The sequence below is a fragment of the Anabrus simplex genome, chromosome 2, assembly GCF_040414725.1.
Source record: "Anabrus simplex isolate iqAnaSimp1 chromosome 2, ASM4041472v1, whole genome shotgun sequence".
In the NCBI taxonomy this organism is placed as follows: domain Eukaryota; kingdom Metazoa; phylum Arthropoda; class Insecta; order Orthoptera; family Tettigoniidae; genus Anabrus; species Anabrus simplex.
Genome location: NC_090266.1, coordinates 44,145,335 through 44,169,180, shown reverse-complemented (window position 1 = coordinate 44,169,180; position 23,846 = coordinate 44,145,335). Strand labels below are relative to the sequence as shown.

Here is a 23,846-nt window from a genome sequence, read left to right as displayed (position 1 = left end):
CGACCTGCGGCCCCTGCCTCCTTAGTACATGCTGCACACACTCACCTGGAGCGATGTAGATGACAACACAGCCCTATAGCATTTCGAGGGCAAGCTTCGAGAACTCTTTACAGATAGGCTGGATGCTTGTACACACCATGAATTTTGATTCGCTAGAGAAAATATTCACAAAATTTTAGATAGCTAGATACAGGAGTTGGAGGGGGCAGAATTGTTGACAACTTTGACACAAGAAGAAAACTATCTTCAGAAACTAAGGTTAGGTAACGGTGAAAATAAAATTTTCCCTTAAGAATTAATTGTCTTTAATCCCGCCAGAGGGGGCACTTAGGCCGATGGTAGAGACATCTAACAGTTGCAACCCTAAGTATCTTGCATAACATTAGTTCAAGTTCAATTGCATAGATGGCCTTATAGAAGGCGCACAGTTTAACTGGACGGGGAAAGTGTACTGTCGGTACAATAAAATAAATATATATATATATATATATATATATATATAATTCGCTGGGGCCATCAAGGACCACGTTAAGTCTTGTTGCATTTGACACTGAACTTGGCCTTCTTTAGAGCCCAAATTTCCCTCATTCTCTGTGTGTGGGCCTGCTTACGCTCCTCTGCCCAAGGGGCACCGTGTCTTCTCTTCGGTTGCTCGTCTCGGTTTAGCCCGTTCGTCAATATTTTCTTGCGGAAGATATCTCTGTTAAGGGCGTCTTCAGCTGAGATATGTAGCATTTGCAGGTCGTCTTTGGTATTTCTAAACCACCGAATTGTGGTTTTGGGGTTTGAATCAAAAAAGTGAAAGATTTCTTTAGTTAACTTTCTTCCGTCCATTCTTTTCAGATGACTGTTAAATCGTGCCCGTCTTTTTCTGATTGTGTCGGTAATTTTCTCTATTTTGCTGTAGACTTCCTTGTTGGATCTCTTTTGATGGATTCCATTTCTGTACATTGATCCCAAGATTCCTCTCACAGTTGTGCGTTCTCTTTTCTCCAGTTCTTCAAGGAGTCCTTTGTTGGCATTTAGAGACGGGATTTAGGCTGCATATAGAACTACTGTCTTCAGAACTGTTTCATAGTGACGTATCTTGGTGTTTTGGGAAAGGCATTTTTTGTTGTAGATTGTGCGGGATGTTTGGTAGGCTATTTCCAGTTTGCGTACTCGCTCCTGAAGTGCTTCTTTGTCCAGTCCATTTTTCATGATGATCTCACCCAGGTATTTGAATTTGTCTACTCGGGTGATGTCCCCGTATTTTGTATGGAGTTTTGGTGGAGCCTCTTTGATGTTAGTCATTACTTCTGTTTTCTCAAATGCTAAGCAGTTTGTTGCGATCCCCTTGGATTTGGTTCCTATTCTCAATGGACTGTAGTTGGTTTCCTGTAATCTCACCCGCCAGGTTCTGATGATCTTTTCAAGAACACAGTTGAAGAGTATCGGGGATAGCGCATCACCCTGTCGGACTCCTGCTTTGATGTCAAAGGAATGCGAGAGACATCCGTGGAACTTCACCTTGGATTTTGTATCGGTCAGGGTGGCTCTAATTAATGCCAGCAGTTTCAAATCAACTCCAAATTCATTTAAGATGTTTAGCAGGACTTCCCGGTCAATGGAGTCGTGCGCTTTCTTAAAAGTCCACAAAGACAGACACATACTGCTTGGACCTTAGTGTACAATATCTGATGATCGTTTTGAGATTTTGGATCTGTTCAGCTGTTGAGCGACCTTTTCTGAACCCTCCTTGGTATTCACCTATTTGATGTTCGACTTGTGCTTCCAAACGCTCCAGGATGGCAAGTGATAGAATTTTGTAAGTCACGGGTAGCAAAGATATTCCTCTGTAGTTGTTGATGTTCTTCATTCTGCCTTTTTTGTGTAATGGATGGATCAAAGCTATTTTCCAATCTTCGGGTAGGGTCTCCTTGTTCCAAATTTCTTCTATCTGCTTTTGCAAGATATGAAGAGATTCCTCCGGGGCATATTTCCATAGTTCTGCTACTACTGAGTCTTCCCCCGGCGCTTTGTTATTTTTGAGACGGCCAATGTGGCGCTTGATTTGATCTCTGTCGGGTGGTCTGCAATCTGGATACCTGAGTAAGGGTTCCTTGGTCTCAATGGCGCTTTGCGGTTTAGAGCAATTAAGTAAATTCTTGAAGTAATCTGCCAGAATGCTGCAATTTTCTTCATTTGACGTCGCCAGTGTGCCGTCCTTTCGCTCAAAGCATAGAGATGGTGGTTTATAGCCAGTGAGTTTGCGTTTGAAGGCTCTGTAGTACTCTCTGCTTTCATTCTTCCTAAAGTTTTGTTCTATCTTTTCAATGAGAGATTTTTCGTATTTACGTTTCTCAGTTCTGAACACCCTAGCTGCTTGGACACGTTGGGTTTTGTAGGTTTCCCAATCATTTTCTGATCTCGTAGAGTAATACTGTTTCCACGCATTGAGTCTTTCTTGGAGGACTGATTCGCAGGTACCATTCCACCAGGCATGCTTTTTGCTTCTCTTGATTTCTGCAACGTCTTTGGCGGCCTCAACAAGGAGACTTTTGGCGTTGTTAAAGTCGCAGTCATTTGGTCTAGCCTTCTCCTGGAACTCCTCGACCCTTTGCCGAAGTTTATCATTGTCGAAGCGTGTGATCTGTTTGGTTGTCTTCCTTGTGTTTGCGGGAATTGGTTTGAATTTGATAAGAGACATATAATGATCTGAGGCCACATTGATGCCTTTCTTTACCTTGACATTCATAATCTCAGGGCTGTTTCTCCTGGAGATTGCAACATGATCAATTTGGAACTCTCCGAGAGCTTGGACGGGAGAACGCCTAGTCATTTGCTTTCTGGGTAGATGGCGCAAGTGGGTCGACATGACCTGCAGGTTGTGATTTTCGCAAATGGACACCAGTCTTTTGCCGTTGGGATTGGTTCTTATGTGAGCAGGGTAATTTCCTATAACTTTCTTGTACTTCTGTTCACGACCTGGGGATTTTGTTTAATTTTTCATCCAGTAGGTCCCAGAAATTATCAACTTCGTCTGGATCAGACTTGTTCTTATCGTTTGTAGGAGCATGTGCGTTAACTAGTGCGTAGGTTTTGTTCGCGCATTTAAGTGTGAGTACAGACAATCTGTCATTCACAGGGTCGAAATTTGCAACCGATTTAAGGATCTTGGTTCAAACAGCAAACGCGGTTCCAAGCATCACAGCTACATGAGGATTCCTCTTTGCGCTTTGCTCTTGAAAAATCGGTAGCCTTCGGATTCAAAAATCTCTTCATCTGGGTACCTTGTTTCCTTGTAGGGCCATTATGGATATCTGATTTTCGTGAAGAGCTTTGGTGAGGGTTTTCAGCTTGCCAGTTTGTGTAAGTGAATTTATGTTGAAAGTTGCTAGAAAGGTTTTAGATTTTGGCCTTAGTTTTTGACTCTTCAGGGTAAACCGAGACGATCCAACTTGTCTCTTGCATGATGTCGAGTCTCCCCCAGAATCCGAACAAGACTCGTGCGCCGTGGCGTTCACGACGAGGGATTTATCCGAAGATTTACCCCCTGGGGTATGTTTCTTGAAAAATTGTGCCATCATGCTTTTTGAATTGACTTTGCTTTGGACGGGTACCCATCCTTTTACAACTAGGGTTGTTAGCCCTAGAGGTTGCCTCAAGATGTTTTCTCACTTCTGGTCATTTACCAGTCTTCGTTGTAACCCTGGCAAGGGACCAGTTTTTTTTTTTTTTACGGTGGTATTTTATTTCCCTACTACCCTCTGACTCTGCTGGCGGCAGAGCCAGCGAGCTTCCCCAATTCCAATGGGACGCGCCCGATGGAGGTAACCGGTAAATCCCCACACGGGATTATTATTATAATTATTATTATAATAATTTTTATTGTTACGGAGTTATCCGTGGTAGTTAGAGGTGAAAGAAGGTGCGGGCGTGAATAGGTCTCAACTACAGAATTAAAGTTAATTTAAAACTTTAACAAAGGCTATATTTTCTTTTCCAAAATCAACAAATGACAACAAATAACAAAGGTGTAACAGGTACCAAGTAGCAGATGAACAATTTAAGAATTTACAGATTACAGTCGTTACAAGATTTGGGCTTCGAGCCCCAAGTTTAATTCCTGAGCTCTCAGCTAACAACCACCTTAGCTGAAGGGCAGAAAACCCCTAAGTACGAGGAGCAAATCCTAATTACAATGTTAAGAGAAAAAGAGCAGACCCTCTCTCAATTTTACAAGCCTATTAAAGGCTACAACAAACTTCATTTCTAACTGCCCTTAAGGCACACAAACAGTGAAACTGGGGTATCTTGTACCCAACCTACAGGGCCTTCACATGAAGAAAACAAACTCTGGGTTAGTTAAATGGCCCAAAAAACCAAATTGACTGGAGGCGTAGCTTGCACTCCTACATGAAACTTCTTAAAACCTAGGTGGCACTCGGCCAGTTATACAGGGGCTAATCCCGTACTAGGGAGGTGACTCGTAGAAGAATAATTTATTACACCAAGAAGAGAAGAAAATGGGGTATGAAAACGTAGTCACCTCAAAACAACATGAGTGGGAGCTCGAGACGGTTAAGCACTCTCTATCCCAAATTGTGGTTAATTTAAGTGAATATACAGTGAAACCTCGATTCTCCGTTTTTCGAGGGACCATGAAAATAAAACGTACAACACGGGAAAACGAAAAATCCGGGAATGAATGAAAACTATCAACAATTTGGCTAAACATCACAAAAATTAAATACCGGTACCGGTATGTATAATTATAATCTTACAAAAACTCCTAAACCAAACCAAACCAAACTACAGCCCCAGTGGGACTTTGCCTGCCAAGCGACCGCTGCTCAGCCCGAAGGCCTGCAGATTATGAGGTGCGCATGGTCAGTGCGACGAATCCTCTCGGCAAATATTCCTGGCTCTGGAGATCGGGGTCGCCATCTCACCATTAGATAGCTCCACAATTAAAGGTATTCACGTAGGCTGAGTGGACCTGGAACCAGACTTATATCCAGGTAAAATTGCCTGACCTGGTCGCAATAGAACCCGGGCCCTCTGGATGAGAGGCGGGCATGTTAGACCGCGAAACCGCATTAATTACCGGTACGCGAGTTCAAAATCTCGGTACTTTATATTCAGTTTTACAGGGGAATCTTCGTCAGTTTCCCGTGAAAACTTCTTTCAGTTCAGCAACTTTGATTAGGCTAGCCAAACTTCGAAAAATCTAATAACGCCAAGCCAAACGACAATCGACCACAAGTAGTTTTTAATTCTCTCATCTAATAAAATAAAGCACATTAGATATAAAAGCACCCAAAATGATGGCGAAATCCGTTCATTTCTTAATCTTTCATTGTAATTTGGTCTCCGGTATACTGTTCGTAGTCAGTTTCTGGAAATCTCGTACCGCGCAAATTAGGCCTACATCGACTTTTAAAGGTTATGTTGAACTCGAAAACATGGTTTCGAATGTAAGTATCGATTCTTAAAAGTTCTCGAATGCATTATATTCAATTCTGCGCGTCACAAATCCAATCAAATTGGAAAGATAAAAGAAATATAAAAACTTCAGAAATTACGGTTATTCGTGACCTTGAGGTCATCTGGAAAGCGCGCTCGCTGCACATGTCAGTACGAGTTTGAAATGATACCAACCATTTAAAATGTAACGTGCGCAAATAAAACGACTGCAGTTTTTGGTATTTTAACACGAAAACATAGAATCCCCAGGCTTACATCAGGACCTAAACAGTAATAGGCAATCCCAAGACCTCCCATGGCCTTTTTTAATGTAGGGTGCAACATCTGTTTTGGTCTCGCTAACATATCATGTACGATAATATCAAAAGGTTCTGAATTTGTGTTAAGAAGGAGCAGTTTCGATTCCTGCCTGAAAGCCCAGTTACTCTGCAATGCCCTGAGCAAAGTGCCGAAAACCTCTTCGGCAGTATGATAGAAAAAAATGTAAAAATATAAACATGCAACCCTGGACATAATATGGACGTTTTATATCTGCGAACATATGACGAAACTCGTTCCGTCTTCAAGCAGAGCTGTCGAAATGCGCCGTGTCTCCTTGCAATTGTTGTGGGCACCCTCTGCTTTATGATTTTCCGAGATTCTCTAAACAATACCATCCGAATGCGATGCTAAGATGGTCTCTTATGCAAGTTCACCGCCGATCGCTTTTCTAGTACCAGTACAGTACTTGCTTTAATTATTGCAGTGACGGGGCGTTAACGCCAAGATCCATAAATATGCCATAGCCGTCCTTTCGTGAGAAACAGTTTATTAAAAAAACGATTGATCGAGGATTTAGCATTGATGTGACTGGAATTTCTGGACGGTTGATCCGGGAAAGCGTTTCTTCCAGGAACGGATAATGCGGGACTTTTACAACGTGATTTAATTACGATGCTCGCGGGACCACGTAATTTGAACGCATATTCCGGGAAAACGTATTTTCCGGGAACGGATAATCGAGGTTCCACTGTAGTAAGGTTTACATTGAAAAAGATTCGAACCTTCCCCTGCGGGTTAAAACTGCTGAGCTAGCAAGAAATAAAGATGTTAACAGGCCATTACCTTGTTGATGAACTGCTGCCCGAAGAAAGAGGCGCTTCCCGCCCCCTGCTACATAATCACACACTAAGCAAGTTGTCGATGAAGTGGCCCGGAGACAAGAAAATCGGAAGTTTTTATACCCTCGTGGAAAATTCAAGACCTTTCATGAATGAATAGACTCTCCCTTTAACTTTATTGGTAGACTAGGAATTACACATAGAAACCTGAGGAAGAAAGCTATGATTGGAGGAAAATTAATTACAGAAATTACTGATTTGTTAAATTCAAAACTGGCGGAAAGAGAAGGGTTATACTGCCAACCCAAAAAATGAATGAAAGAAATTTAACAAAGAACAAACTTATGAATACCAAATTTCTTCAAAAAACAGTTCCCTCATTTCGCACTAGGGTGCTTAATTATAGTTCTTAGGCAGTGACATCTAGAAGAGGACGTCCACACTTCTTGCTAGATAGTAAACAAAAACACGTCGGAATACACAGTTCAGAAAATTTCAAAATTACACCATTTACTGTAGTGACATCTTTTCCTTAGTAGAATTAGTTCAGTTTTCAAGGTTCCAAACTTCTCCTGTAGAGGAGTTTAAATTGGCGCAATATTTGAACTAGCGGCATGGAGGTGTACCGCCCGGTACTATTATTATTATTATTATTATTATTATTATTATTATTATTATTATTATTATTATTATTATTATTATTATTTAAGAAAATACATTTAGGGAGTAATAAGTTTAAGAGAAATGAATTTCATTTTTGAATGGTCTGTATTCAACTGTGATTACAGTTAAGTTAAAATTTAAGAGTAAAATATTTCCACGTTTTCAATACAAAATCAAGTAATATGGGTAACATTATGGAAGAAACATTTATTGGAACTAGTTTTGACCTATTTTTTTAAGGTCACCACCATTAGCCACATCGCGAGTTGCACCATGCATCTGATAGTTCATAGAAATTGTAAAAAAGTTGTGAAAACGCAGTGGTTTGACACTATAAATGTGAAAAAGTCAAAATTGTTGTAAAAGTTTTGGATAATGCATAAAATGCATAAATTGATACAGGAAGAATTCAAGAAGAAAAATTTGGGCGTTGAAGAATCTTCCTTCAATCAAAACTTCTACATCAATTTTGACTTTTTCACATTTATAGTGTCAAACCACTGAGTTTTCTAGACTTTTTTACAATTTCTATGAACTATCAGGTACATTGTGCAACACCCAATTTGGCCGATGATGACCTTAAAAATAGGTCGAAGGGATAGGATAGGAAGGGTGGGAGGGGGAGTGTTCATTCTGGTGAATGAAGAATTTGTAAGCTACGAAAAAGTTAAAGATGAGACGCATGAAATTCTAGGTGTAAGGCTCATTTCTAAAGATAATTGGCAACTTGATATATTTGGAGTGTACAGATCGGGAAAGGGTAGCACTGATGCGGATTCGGAATTATTTGATAGGATAGTCAGCTATGTGGGAAACGACATGGAAAGAAATGTGATTGTAGCTGGAGATCTGAATTTGCCAGATGTCAATTGGGAAGGAAATGTGAACGACAGGAAGCATGACCAACAAATGGCAAATAAGTTAATATGGGAAGGACAGCTGATTCAGAAAGTGATGGAACCAACCAGAGGGAAAAATATCCTGGATGTCGTGCTGATAAAACCAGATGAGCTCTATAGGGAAACTGAAGTAATAGATGGTATTAGTGATCATGAAGCTGTTTTTGTGGTAGTTAAAAATAAATGTGATAGAAAGGAAGGTCTTAAAAGTAGGACTGTTAGGCAGTACCATATGGCTGATAAAGCAGGCATGAGGCAGTTTCTAAAAAGTAATTATGATCGGTGGAAAACGGTAAATAAAAATGTAAACAGACTCTGGGATGGGTTTGAAGAAATTGTTGAGGAATGCAAAAACAGGTTTGTACCATTAAGGGTGGTAAGGAATGGCAAAAACCCACCTTATTATAATAGAGAAATAAAGAGACTAAGAAGAAGGTGCAGACTGGAAAGAAATAGAGATAGAAATGGCTGTGGAAGTAAGGAGAAATTGAAGGAACTTACTAGAAAATTGAAACTAGCAAAGAAGGCAGCTAAGGATAACATGATAGCAAGCATAATTGGCAGTCATACGAATTTTAGTGAAAGATGGAAGTGTATGTATAGGTATTTTAAGGCAGAAACGGGTTCCAAGAAGGACATTCCAGGAATCATTAATGAACAAGGGGAGAGTGTACGTGAGGATGTTCAAAAGGCAGAAGTATTCAGTCAGCAGTATGTAAAGATTGTTGGTTATAAGGAAAATGTCGAGATAGAGGAGGAGACTAAGGCCAAAGAAGTAATAAAATTTACATATGATAACAATGACATTTACAATAAGATACAAAAGTTGAAAACTAGAAAAGCGGCTGGAATTGATCAGATTTCTGGGGATATACTAAAGACAATGGGTTGGGATATAGTACCATATCTAAAGTACTTATTTGATTATTGTTTGGTCGGAGGAGCTATACCAGATGAATGGAGAGTTGCTATAGTAGCCCCTGTGTATAAAGGAAAGGGTGATAGACATAAAGCTGAAAATTACAGGCCAGTAAGTTTGACATGCATTGTATGTAAGCTTTGGGAAGGCATTCTTTCTGATTATATTAGACATGTTTGTGAAATTAATAACTGGTTCGATAGAAGGCAATTCGGTTTTAGGAAAGGTTATTCCACTGAAGCTCAACTTGTAGGATTCCAGCAAGATATAGCAGATATCTTGGATTCTGGAGGTCAGATGGACTGTATCGCGATTGACCTGTCTAAAGCATTTGATAGGGTGGATCATGGGAGACTACTGGCAAAAATGAGTGCAATTGGACTAGACAAAAGAGTGACTGAATGGGTTGCTATTTTTCTAGAAAATAGATCTGAGAGAATTAGGGTAGGTGAAGCTTTATCTGACCCTGTAATAATTAAGAGGGGAATTCCTCAAGGTAGTATTATCGGACCTTTATGTTTTCTTACATATATAAATGATATGAGTAAAAGAGTGGAATCGGAGGTAAGGCTTTTTGCGGATGATGTTATTCTCTATAGAGTGATAAATAAGTTACAAGATTGTGAGCAACTGCAACGTGACCTCGAAAATTTGTGACATGGACAGCAGGCAATGGTATGATGATAAACGGGGTTAAAAGTCAGGTTGTGAGTTTCACAAATAGGAAAAGTCCTCTCAGTTTTAATTACTGCGTTGATAGGGTGAAAGTTCCTTTTGGGGATCATTGTAAGTATCTAGGTGTTAATATAAGGAAAGATCTTCATTGGGGTAATCACATGAATGGGATTGTAAATAAAGGGTACAGATCTCTGCACATGGTTATGAGAGTGTTGAGGGGTTGTAGTAAGGATGTAAAGGAGAGGGCATATAAGTCTCTTGTAAGACCCCAACTAGAGTATGGTTCCAGTGTATGGGACCCTCACCAGGATTACCTGATTCAAGAACTGGAAAAAATCCAAAGAAAAGCAGCTCGATTTGTTCTGGGTGATTTCCGACAAAAGGGTAGCATTACAAAAATGTTGCAAAGTTTGGGTTACGAAGAATTGAGGGAAAGAAGAAGAGCTGCTCGACTAAGTGGTATGCGATGATATAGATGTTGATTCCCATAGGGAATCTGAAATATGTGTCCTGAATGAGTAAATTTATAATACCAATATAAATGGTCCGTTATTGGACATTATAAATTTTCCAGCTAACTCATTCTTGGTTGCCAGCGTTTCGCCCTCGTGTGCTAGGGTGGGTTCATCAGTTGGTACCTAGCACACCTACCAATACACTGGCTAGTGCATACCGTGGAGGCCATTGCGTAGGCTAACTCGAGCCACGGGCAGTGCCAATGCACTAAGAGACTTTGTCTCATTATCAAAAATTGATGCCTGCTTGGCCATCAGATGATATAGATGTTGATTCCCATAGGGAATCTGAAATATTTGTCCTGAATGAGTAAATTTATAATGTTGTTGTTTGAGTCATCAGTCCATAGACTGGTTTGATGCAGCTTCCATGCCACCCTATCCTGTGCTAACCTTTTCATTTCTACGTAAGTATTGCATCCTACATCTGCTCTAATCTGTTTGTCATATTCATACCTTGGTCTACCCCTACCGTTCTTGCCACCTACACTTCCTTCAAAAACTAACTGAACAAGTCCTGGATGTCTTAAGATGTGTCATATCATTCTATCTCTTCTTCTCGTCAAATTTAGCCAAATCGATCTCCTCTCACCAATTCGATTCAGTATCTCTTCATTTGTGATTCGATCTATCCATCTCACCTTCAGCATTCTTCTGTAACACCACATTTCAAAAGCTTCTATTCTCTTTCTTTCTGAGCTAGTTATCGTCCATGTTTCACTTCCATACAATGCCACGCTCCACACACAAAAGTCTTCAAAAACATCTTTCTAATTCCGATATCAATGTTTGAAGTGAGCAAATTTCTTTTCTTAAGAAAGCTCTTCCTTGCTTGTGCTAGTCTGCATTTTATGTCCTCCTTACTTCTGCCATCGTTGGTTATTTTACTACCCAAGTAACAATATTCATCTACTTCCTTTAAGACTTCGTTTCCTAATCTAATATTTCCTACATCACCTGCCTTTGTTCGACTGTACTCCATTACTTTTGTTTTGGACTTATTTATTTTCATCTTGTACTCCTTACCTAAGACTTCATCCATACCATTCAGCAACTTCTCGAGATCTTCTGCAGTCTCAGATAAAATAACAATATCATCCGCAAATCTCAAGGTTTTGATTTTCTCTCCTTGGACTGTGATTCCCTTTCCAAGTTCCTCTTTGATTTCCTTTACTGCCTGTTCTATGTAAACATTGAAAAGGAGAGGGGACAAACTGCAGCCTTGCCTCACTCCTTTCTGGATTGCTGCTTCTTTTTCAAAGCCCTCGATTCTTATCACTGTAGACTGATTTTTATACAGGTTGTAGATAATTCTTCGTTCTCGGTATCTGATCCCTATCATCTTCAGAATCATAAATAGCCTGGTCCAATCAACATTATCGAATGCCTTTTCTAGATCTACGAATGCCATGTACGTGGGCTTGTACTTCTTGATTCGATTCTCTAAGATCTGACGTAAAGTCAGGATTGCTTCACGTGTTCCTATATTTCTTCTGAAGCCAAATTGATCTTCCCCCAACTCAGCTTCAACTTGTTTTTCCATTCTTCTGTAAATAATACGTGTTAAAATTTTGCAGGCATGAGATACTAAACTAATAGTGCGGTAGTTTTCACACCTGTCAGCACCGGCTTTCTTGGGAATAGGTATAACATTATTCTGCCGAAAATCGGATGGGACTTCTCCTGTCTCATACATCTTGCACACTAAATGAAATAACCTTACCGTGCTGGTTTCTCCTAAGGCAGTCAGTAATTCAGAGGGAATATCATCAATTCCAGGTGTCTTGTTCCTATTTAGGTCACTCACAGCTCTGTCAAACTCTGACCTCAAAATTGGGTCTCCCATTTCATCAGCATCAACAGCCTCATGTTCCAGAATGAAATTATCTACATCGTTACCTTGATACAACTGTTGGATATGCTCCTGTCATCTTTCTGCTTTGTCTTCTTTCCCTAGAAGTGGCTTTCCATCTGAGCTCTTAATATTCATGCACCTAGATTTCCTTTCTCCAAAGGTTTCCTTGATTTTCCTGTATGCAGCATCTACCTTTCCCAGGACCATACAGCCTTCGACATCCTTGCACTTCTCCTTCAACCATTCTTCCTTACCAATATAAATGGTCCGTTATTGGACATTATAAATTTTCCAGCTAACTCATTCTTGGTTGCCAGCGTTTCGCCCTCGTGTGCTAGGGTGGGTTCATCAGTTGGTACCTAGCACACCTACCAATACGCTGGCTAGTGCATACCGTGGAGGCCACTGCGTAGGCTAACTCGAGCCACGGGCAGTGCCAATGCACTAAGAGACTTTGTCTCATTATCAAAAATTGATGCCTGCTTGGCCGTCAGATGATATAGATGTTGATTCCCATGCCAAGCAGGCATCAATTTTTGATAATGAGCAAAGTCTCTTAGTGCATTGGCACTGCCATTGGCTCGAGTTAGCCTACGCAGTGGCCTCCACGGTATGCACTAGCCAGCGTATTGGTAGGTGTGCTAGGTACCAACTGATGAACCCACCCTAGCACACGAGGGCGAAACGCTGGCAACCAAGAATGAGTTAGCTGGAAAATTTATAATGTCCAATAACGGACCATTTATATTGGTATTATAAGAGGTATGTTCCGAGCTGTCAGCGGAGAGTTGGCGTGGAATGACATCAGTAGACGAATAAGTTTGAATGGCGTTTATAAAAGTAGGAAAGATCACAATATGAAGATAAAGTTCGAATTCAAGAGTACAAACTGAGGCAAATATTCATTTACAGGAAGAGGAGTTAGAGATTGGAATAACTTACCAAGGGAGATGTTCAATAAATTTCCAGTTTCTTTGAAATCATTTAGAAAAGGCTAGGAAAGCAACAGATAGGGAATCTGCCACCTGGGCGACTGCCCTAAATGCAGATCAGTATTGACTGAAATGTTTCTTCCATAATGTAACCCACATTACTTGATTTTGTATTTGAAAGGTGGGAATATTTTACTCTTAATCTTTAATTTAATAGTAATAAGTTTACCGAGCTTGATAGCTGCAGTGCAGCCAGTATCCAGTATTTGGGAGATAGTGGATTCGAATCAAACTGTCAGCAACTCTGACAATTATTTTCTGTGGTTTCCCGTTTTCACACCGGGCAAATGCTGGAGCTACATCTTAATTAAGGCCACGGCTGCTTCCTCCCCCCCCCCCCCCCCACTCCTAGCCGTGTCCTGTCCCATCATCACCGTAAAACCTATCTTTGTTGGTGGGACTTCAAGCAACTTGAAAAAAGAAAAATTGTTCGTGCTACCGTAATTTTGTTATATTGAATTTCTTGTTCTAATTTTTGTAGGAATATGCAGCTGAAGAAGATCAAGAGAGCCGAGAAGAAAGGCACTGAATCAGTAATGGATGAGAAGTTCTCATTACTCTTCCAGTCTCAGTTCTCCGTTGGAGGTGGTGAACTTGTTTTTCAGGTATGGTGAAAATCTTACCAGTGTGTAGTGCATGTATGAAAACTGGGTGGCTCATGCGGTAGAGTTCTGGCCTCTTGACCTCAAGTTGGCGGGTTCGGTTCCGACTCAGTCCACTGGTGTTTAAAGGTGCTCACACACATCAGCCTCGTGTCATTAGATTTACTGGCATGTTAAAGAAATTCTGCGGCTCAGAATTCCGACACCTCGGTGTCTCCAAAAACTAATACTTGGTGGGGCATAAAACCAATAACATTATTATGAAATCTAATGCAAAAATATAAATCGTTGAGTATATGAAAATTAACACACCATCCTGATGTGCTTTATGGTAGACTTTGTGTTCTGGAATGCATCAGTATTCCCTTCTGCATCACAGACAGCAATTACATGAGCTAATAAACTGCACACTGATTTTCAAAGTATTTTTCTTATCTTGGCACCTCTTTAAATGCAAGAATAACTGAAGAGAGATATACGTAATGCCCCAATAATATGTCTAATACACTATCCCATGCAATATGTATTTTTTCTCAGATCCTTGCCCCTCTCAGTATATAAAGCCTTTAAGAAATTACCCCATGCATTGCACTTAAATCTTGCCTCCTTCATTTGTGTAATATTTTCAGTTATGCTTGGATTAAAATTTAATTTTTCATTACTTGTTCTTGCTATGGTAATTACTCTGTGAAGTATTCCACCTTTTATTTGCTGGTTTTCCAGAGTATTGATTCCATTGTATGCATTCTGTAAACCTTACATAGAGCAGTACTGGGACTGCTGTGTTGTTGCCAAAGGTATACAAATTCTCCTTCAGGCTTGCTTGTCCCAAGCAACTTGTGCAACAAGCAGAGCAGCTTAGTTTGTACATCACCAAAGCAAGAGTGCACATGTACTGAGCTTATAAGTCATAGCCACAAAACTGGGGTTCCCTTAAGCCTGCCAAGTTTTACAGGACCCGTTTTTACTGCCGGTCTTAACAAGAATGTATATCAATGTGCTGCTATTTATGTTAGTGTAGTTACTGTACATATTTTGCTCAGCGCAGCTCAGTTGTTAGCAGTGCAAGCAACAGGAAAATAAACAAACCAACATGTAATGAAAAGTGAAGAGGTTTAGGAATTTATGATTCTATAAAAGAAAGAGGGCTCAGTTACAGTGTAGAAAAAATGTTCATCTGTTTATGCAGGTATTGGTAGGTTTCTTACAATGCAATTTTGTAAAAAGCTGCTAAACGTACACTCTGGAAACTGAAGTATATTACAACATGTTTGCATATTTGATCAAAACTTTACCATAGTCAATAAATATTTTTAAAGGGGTAATCCTTGGTGGCTGACAAACGTGTGGAAAGTGTACACCAAGGAATTGAGAACATTTACTACCATTGAGGGCAAACGATTTTTCTTTTTCTTTTAAATTCATGGGTAAAGGTTATTGATTAATAAAACTGTTGTACCCTCTCGAGTCATAGTAGCCATGAAAGTACAAACATTTGCAAAGTGGGCAGTAAAATTGATATAGTACATGCTATTCAACCTGGTATGCGTGCTAGTATTGCTGATCTTTGGGCACATAATTTCAAGAGAATGCACTTCATAAATACAGAGTGGAATTTGAGTAAATATTAACTGTATTATTTTGTTAATGTTCCAATACTGCCCAAGAACTGGCACAAATATTTGCTGTTTCTTGGAAGATTGTTTTGTAACAGACCAGGAAAGCAATATTCAATCTTTGGCTCATATTATTAATACAGTTTTGAAGAATGCAAGTGATAAATATAATTATGGATCCGTATTGAAGACACTATACTGTAGGATGGTAATTAGTTTATTAATAATACCACCTATTCAATACATTAAAATTTTTAACAATTAGGAATTTATCATTATTACCATAAGAATGAGAGACGTGTCACCTTTCATAGAAGGCATCATTAGTCTCTGTACCTCCTCAAGGTTAAATCAGGTACCTGATTTATATTTAAATTATAATTACTAAGAATTAATATTAACATATTAACAGTAGGAACGAGGCATATAACAGCGTCCATCAGCAGAGGACCGACTTGAAATTCTGATACTACACTATTTGAAATGTTAGGAAATGTAATTACAAATATTTATATAGACATATTTACATGAGAGCAGTCTAAGGAAGAAGATAAAAGTAATCGGCACCATTGCGTAAAAAAAACAATATAATCCGTTGGCTTGTGATCATTAGTTGTGACAAAGGTACAATACTCAGTATTACTATGTATTAGAACTTATCAGCCATTGGCTGTTGATTGCTAATTGTGTATGGCATCTAGTAGCAGTGGTTCGACATGAAACTTTGACACTGCAGTATTAGAAATGTTAGGAAAAGTAATTATTAAGATTTATACGAAGGTTGCAACTTTTAATAGTGGCAACTGTTCATTTACAACAGATACAAAAGAGTTACATGTTAGCAACATTTACTGTCCTTCAATGTAGTCGCCAGCGTTGTGTATAACCCGTTGCCAGCGATGTGGAAGTCGTCGTATACCTTTAGCAGAGCCTGTTTTGTTGGTGGTGTGAATGAAGCGGTCTACTGCCTGTCGAAGTTCTGAAGCGAATGCCACGAAGTGGTTCCTTCATCTTCGGAATCAAATCAAAGTCACAAGGACTTAAGTCCAGGGAATATGGTGGATAGTACTTCTTCTTCACTGATGCTCGTAGGACGACCTGCCCGATGAATGTCTGCCACAGTTTACCAACCATCGTTGAAGGCTTTTACACAACGTGCCACTGTTCTGCAAGGCAATGCAGATTCCCCGCAAGCTTCTTGAAGACCGTGATGACACTGTCATGGTGTACGACCTCTAGCACATTCAATCTTGATCCACCTGTGTTGTTCCTGTTTGGAAAACATAGCGAAAACGTTACGTTAGACCGCTAGCTCACAAGTGACTGTGTTTCTCCCGCTTGTGCACACGCAGGCGATGTGCGAAGGGCGAGTCCATTTGCTCTGAGGTAACGTAGGTATGTAACCAACATGTGCTATCAGCGACAATATTAGATTCCGTTGCATAGCGTCTCCACAGCAGAGTTGGCACTATTTAAGTTCCAACCCTCATATTAACATGGGAACAGTCAAAGGAAATAGAAAACACAAGTCCCGCGCCAATGCATACAACTACAGTAAAACCTCGTTAATTCAAAGTCATTGGGACTCAAAAATCGGACTTCGAATTACGTGATTTCGAATTAACCGCCAATTCGCAATTCAGAAGTACCAACCCTTGCCATGTTACAAAATTTCTAATGCCCGTTACTGCACGAGCTAACCTTGATTCACAGTTAAACCTTTCAAATGCCATAGGGAAAAAAATTCCTAAATGTATCTAACAAGGTGCATTTATTGAAATAATGCTCTTGGATAACGCCGTATACTGTCAAACTCTACTGTATATATGCACAACGCAATTTAAGCAAATATGTTATAACCTACTTGACTTAAATGCAGTATAGGCTAAAGCACTTGCACAGGTTAGCCAACAAGGCTGTCCAAATTGGAAACACATTACACCAACAAAACAAACCTTAAAAACCCAGACATATATGGGAAACACATGGCACCAACAAAACAAACATTAAAAACCCAGACATACATTTTAAACAAATATAAAGAATAATAGATAACTATGTACAGTACCTGAATAGTTCACAAATGTTTAATGATCCAGTAGGGCTTTTTTGTCACACATTAGGCTTATTGCCTTTCTAAGAAAGAGTGCACGAGAGGTTGCTTCATCTTTTTTTATAAACACTAGCTACGAACTGCTCTATATGGGCCATAGCCTTAATTGTATCGTCGTCAGCATCACTAGCACTTATCACTGAATACAACACGGCGAGAGCAGCAAGTACATCATTCTTTGACGGAATAGTTGGCGTCACGTGATCACAGCTGATCATCATGGCGGGATCCCGCTCTTCTGAAGTAGTCTCCGCATGGTCTATGGCGATGTATTCGGAGAAAGTCATACCGATATCGGACTTTTGCCGTAACTCATCCCATTAATCCTCATTCTTCTTCTGCTCCTTTTTCTACTTCATTTAACGAACCAAAACCACACTTGACGAAGCAGTTCTTGATGGTCGATGAAGGAACAGAGTCCCAGGCAACTGTCACACTCCGCATGGCATCAATTACGTTCCACTTGCGTATTTCTCCCGCCAGAATATTTCTAGCAACTTCCCGGAGAAAGTAACGCACCAGTCGCTTTCTGTAGGCACGTTTCACAGATGAAATTATGCCTTGGTCTAGGGGCTGCAAGTAGCTCGTAGTGTTGGCCGGCAGAAAAAGAAGCAGCACATGTTTTAAAATTAGATTATGTTTGTGTGCAGCGCACTGATCCAACAACAGAAGTATTTTCCTGTCCTGGCATGCAATTTTGCGCTCAAGGCATACCAGCCACTCCTCAAAAATTTTGCCTGTCATCCAGGAATTCGTAGACGACTTATATTTGCACAGAAAGTGCCTGATGCCTTTAAAACATTGCGGTTTCTCGAACTTGCCTATGACGAGGGGAGGAAGTCTCTCGCTTCCGTCCACATTGCAACACACGAGGACTGTGACCCTATCCTTGTAAGATTTCCCTCCATGGCACTTCTCTCCCTTAAAGCCATAAGTCCATTTGGGCTCGGCATTATAAAACAATGCAGTCTCATCGGCATTGAAGATATTGTTCGGTGCATACGAATTGATTATGTGAGCCAAGTTTTCTCGCCAACTGTCTGCATCACTAGTGTTCACTGATTCGGCTTCTCCGCATACTGCATGCCACGTGATATTGTGCCGTTCCTTAAAACGCTGAATCCACCCATCCGAACACTGAAATTCAAGACCCATCTTCAGCGCCAGTTCATTCGCCTTCCCCTTAATAATCTCGCCATCTACTGGGATATTGTTTGCCCGAACATGCCGAAACCACTCGATCAATTGTACTTCCAAATCGGAGTGTTTAGCTCCTCGAATGCGCATTCGCTTTGCTGTATTTACACCCTGCATTTCCTGAGCTTCTATGCTCTCGCGATTTTTTAAAAACGTTGAAAGTGTGGACGCAGGAATTCCAAATTCTTTAGCTATTTCAGTTTTCGTCTTTTGTCCTTTGTCGACCTCCCTTATAATTTTCACTTTCTCGCTGAGTGTCTTTGAAGAATACTGACGCTTAGCCATCGCAACACGAAAAAAAGGAACACATGTGCCCTAAACTAAAATACTGTAACAATAGACTAAAACACAGTATTAATAAAATATAACAACTTCGATGTTATAACTGCACACTAAAACTTTAAATAAAATGAGTAACTAGAAGAATACAAAAGAACTATGATTTCACTAGAACTTGGCAACTCTGAAGCACGCTGTAGACACACCGAACTCAAAGTGAAGGTGCGGAAAGATAACGTTCCGGACACCAAACTCAAAGTGAAAGTGCGGAAAGATACACGTTCCGGAAGATGTGTTCTATCGTGACGCGGAGAATTTCTAATTCAAATTACGCCGTAAAGTATTATTTTTAACAAATTGAAGGACAATTTCGAATTAAAAGTCTGAATTTCAATACTGGGACCGACGTTGTTCTTCGAATTACGAATTATCCATATTTCGAATTAAACCATTTAAATAACACGAAAAGCCGTACCTCGTGTTTCGGGGAACGAGAGATTCTTCGAATTACGCGGCATTTTGAATTAACCGATTTCGAATTATCGAGGTTCTGCTGTATATTTATGCTGTTGGCTGATGATAAATGGGTGATACTGTTTTTTTACGCGTTGGTGCCGATTACATGTATCTTCTTCCTTAGACTGCTCCCATGTAAATATGTCAATATAAATCTTTGTAATTACATTTCCTAACATTTCAAATAGTGTAGTAAACAGATTCAAAGACTGTATCAGAATTTCAAGTTGGTCCTCTGCTGATGGACGCTGTTTTATGCCCTGCTCGTACTGTTAACATGTTAATATTAATTCTTCGTAATTATAATTTAAATATAAATCAGGTACCTGATTTAATGCCTTCTATGAAAGGCGAAACATGTCTCGCATTCTTATGGTAATAATGATAAATTCCTAATTGTTAAAAATTTTAATGTTTTGAATAGGTGGTATTACTAATAAACTAATTAGTATCCTACAGTTTGAAGAATGTTCCGAGTAAACCCTTTTAGAAAGAAAACTTTCCCAATATATTTGCTATTACACACTCGGTAAATTCTCTGGTTGCATACTTTAAGAGTAGAGGCTCCTGAGTGACATTACACTCATCATTAAAATGGTATATTCTACTCAGTAGAACAACTATACTCATGTTCATAAAAAACAGAACACCTTGAAAGACTAGATAGGAAGTTCATATTCACAGGACATGTTCATTAGTATGTTCTGCAGAAAGGATTAGTACTTCAGTCACCTAGGTTCCGCATGTGTCCTGTTGCCTAGTGAACACTGGGTCCTCCATGGGCACTGATAACATTGTTCTGTGCATGATGGCATTGAGTTAAATTAATAAATTTCATTGTTTGTCCGTATTGAACCAAGATTACAACTTTTATTATAATTTGGATCCACCTTATTCAGTACATAAAAACTGTTGTTTAGATGAAATTACAACATATATTTCAATCAGAACTAGTTTCGACGGCCTTTTTGCATCATCATCAGCTGATATAGGTTCTTGGAAAAATTGGCAATCACATAAGTTTATCTACGTCAAATTGAACACAATTTAAAACCATATTAACAGCCTAAAACTGTGTTACAATTAAACTGTTTCAAAGTCCATATTTTCTACAAGTCTGAGACTTGCGAGTCTTAAACCTTAAATTGATGAAAACATATGCAAACCGGTTTGCTCACTAATAAACTAACGTGAATTTAAAAGAACAAAAACTTAAAAATAAAATAGTCTTGAAGAAACATTAGCATAATTTAACACACTTCTTAAAATGTGACGTAGAATCGTATTAAAATAATTCAATAAAATCTTCAGAGTCGCTTTTATGGAGCAATCCTAGTGAGGTGGAAACGAGCAATTGGTCCTTTAAGATGTTGACAAGTACAACATTCCCAGTTCAATGTGGACCTGAAATAATAGGAATCTAACAAACTATCGCTTAACTGAAGAGGCAACATATAAAATTACATCTTATAACGTAAACGTTTTTACGTGACTCACCTCAAAAGATCACTGTCCATGCGAAGCACAATGAAGCCTAGCGAGCAGTGTTGTGTTAGTAATCAAGTGTCCAAGGTTGGTCTGGGCCGTAGGGAGGAAATGGAGAAAGCGGGAGGAGCAACTGAGGAGCGGCAACCTGTTGGAGCTCCGGAGGGCGTGGTCGTAGAAAGCAACTAGTAAAGCTATTACGCATAATATGAAACACCGTCCTATTGACCGGGATGTGCACATTTTTTAAAAACTCAATAAGGAAATCAGAAAGAATATTTGATTTTTCAGAAATTTCATTTAAATTAAGGTTTGGATTAAAATACTGATCCAGGTGTATATAGCAACCCTCCGTAACATCCAGCAAACTTCCTTTTCCTAAGTTATCCAAGATCTCAATGTCCTGTTCTATAGACGTGAATTTATGCTTTAGATCATGTACATGCTGGCCTACCGCGGAAAATCTGTTATATTTTATTGCATTGGTATGTTCCGTGTATCTAATTTTAAAACTTCGTCCTGTTTGACCCAGATATGTGCACCCACAGTCGTTATATTTAAATCTATACACACCCGATTTGGTATATGGGTTTGATCTATTAACTGAGGCTGAATTGTGCAATACAACTGTATTATTATTATCAGTACGAAACGAAACCTTGACATTATGTTTCTTGAAAACATTAGTAAACTTATATATATCCTTATTGTAAGTAAATATTGCGAACGCCTTCTGATTAGGTTTGTCTTTGGCCAAAGTGGTTTGTAAACGGTACCTGAACTTGTTGATGATACGTTCAATAAAGCATTCACTAAAACCATTAACCTTAGCCATTGAACGGTTTATATTGAGTTCTTTATTCAAATTAGCTTTTGTCATGGGATTGATGGGTATAAGGCGCGAATTGCGCATTCGCTTGATTCCACAGTTCATCTTTGGTGGTTGGCACTGGGTGACAGCGCTGCACCCGTTGTTTCACCGTATCCCACACATTTTCAGTTGGCGGCAAGTCTGGTGATCGGGTTGTACCCAATAGAACCCCACACCATAAGGCTTTGAGTTGGTGCTGTATGTCTTGTGTGAATGTAGTCAGTGTGATGCCTCTCCCCCTGTCTGCGGCAAACTAAAATGCGGCCATCATTTTTAAACAAGCAGAACCTGAATTCGTCCGAAAACGCTATTTGCTGCCATCCTGTCCCCACTGACATCGTTCCATACACCATTGCAGTCTAGCATGTTTATGCACATAAGTCGAAGGTAGGTGGAGAAGTGGACGATGCGCCGGTAACCCGGACCGCTATAAACGGCGACGGACTGTCACTCCTGATAGTGTATGGTGTGTTACTGTTCCACTGTTGCGTCAGAGCCGAGGAGGATGCAGATCTGTTCTGCAATGCTATTCGGACGAGGTCGATCTTCTTGAGGGGGGAGGGGGGGTTTGCGACCAGACCAATCTCATCATGTTCTACAGCCTTCTGTGAACCATTCTGTGCATGCCCATTGCACTGCCGGCACACTTCATCCCACACAAGCAGCAATTTTCCGGATGGATGCTTCATGTTCTCTCATGCCTATAATACGCCCTCTTTCAAATTAATTTTACGGTGCGGTTCTCGCATACATCTGCGAGGCATCCTGCTCATCTGTTCAAGTCACACTGATCCATTCCCTTTCGTTTATAATGACAGTGAGAGCCGCAGGTCTATGTAGACCTTGAACCTGAGGGCCGACATGGTTCAAATGCTAGTCATTTCTTCAGAACATACTAATGCATATGTCTTGTGAATATGAACTTCCGATCTCTAGACTTTGAAGGTGTTCTGGTTTTTATGAACACAAGTGTATATTGACAGGCTGCAGTCGGTTCACTCTGAGATAAATGCCGTGAGCATTGTTTTAGAGAACGACAGGCACCTCCCATAAAATGCTAAGTTGTGATCAGAAATTTACTAGCTAGCTTATGGCAGTTTTTGAGACATTTTAGAAGCCATTATTCATTGATCTTAATGGTGAAGGGGAGCCAACATTAGTGCTAAGTTTTATAGGACAGTAGGAAGAAGAATCACAATAATAACTAAACTTATGTCATAATGGTCCACCTTTTCAGTACTGTATTATGCAATGTTTACAATACATTTCTAATCACAGAGCTCGATAGCTGCAGTTGCTTAAGTGCGGCCAGTATCCAGTATTCGGGAGATCGTGGGTTTGAGCCCCACTATCGGCAGCCCTGAAGATGGTTTTCCATGGTTTCCCATTTTCACACCAGGCAAATGCTGGGGCTGTACCTTAATTAAGGCCACGGCCGCTTCCTTCCCACTACTAGCCCCTTCCTGCCTCATCGTCGCCATAAGACCTATCTGTGTCGGCGCGACGTAAAGCAAATAACAAACAAAAAAAAATTTCTAATCTAGGAACTAGTTTCGGCCTTGGCTGGCCAGCATCGTCGTTAATGCAGAACTATAAATACATCCAGTAACCAAAACAAATGTACAAACACACACAAATGACATTAAAAAGTGTTAGAAACATCTGGGATGAACTGTGTGCACAACATATAAAATATGACAAAATTAAAATCAGGCATCTAAGAATTTGATTTGTTGTGTTTTTTATTACAGGTGTGGACCCTTTCATTGCCTGTTGTTGTTATTGTTCATGGTAATCAAGAGCCTCACGCTTGGGCCACCGTGACGTGGGACAATGCTTTCGCAGAACCGAGGCGTATTCCTTTTGCAGTACCTGACAAAGTGGCATGGCTTCAAGTGGCAGAAGCTCTTAATATGAAGTTTAAAGCTGCAACAGGACGACTTCTTACAGACGAAAACCTCAGGTTTCTAGCTGAGAAAGCATTCAGGTTAGATCTGAAGTGAACTTTTGTACATCTGTTGTACTATGTGTAGAAAATAAATGAGACTTCTATCAGCTTTTAAGGCAAAGAACATTG

General features: G+C 39.9%; 1 protein-coding gene across 3 annotated transcripts in view; it reads left to right on the top strand.

Moving 5' to 3' along the window:
- Stat92E (Signal transducer and transcription activator Stat92E) overlaps positions 1 to 23,846 on the top strand; it is a 522,273-nt gene that overhangs the window by 313,983 nt on the left and 184,444 nt on the right. For all 3 annotated transcript variants that reach the window (XM_067140262.2, XM_067140261.2, XM_067140263.2), the window contains exons 11-12: positions 13,572 to 13,695; positions 23,521 to 23,756. In XM_067140262.2, the coding sequence (XP_066996363.1) occupies positions 13,572 to 13,695; positions 23,521 to 23,756 (360 nt within the window). The remainder of the gene's footprint in view (positions 1 to 13,571; positions 13,696 to 23,520; positions 23,757 to 23,846) is intronic.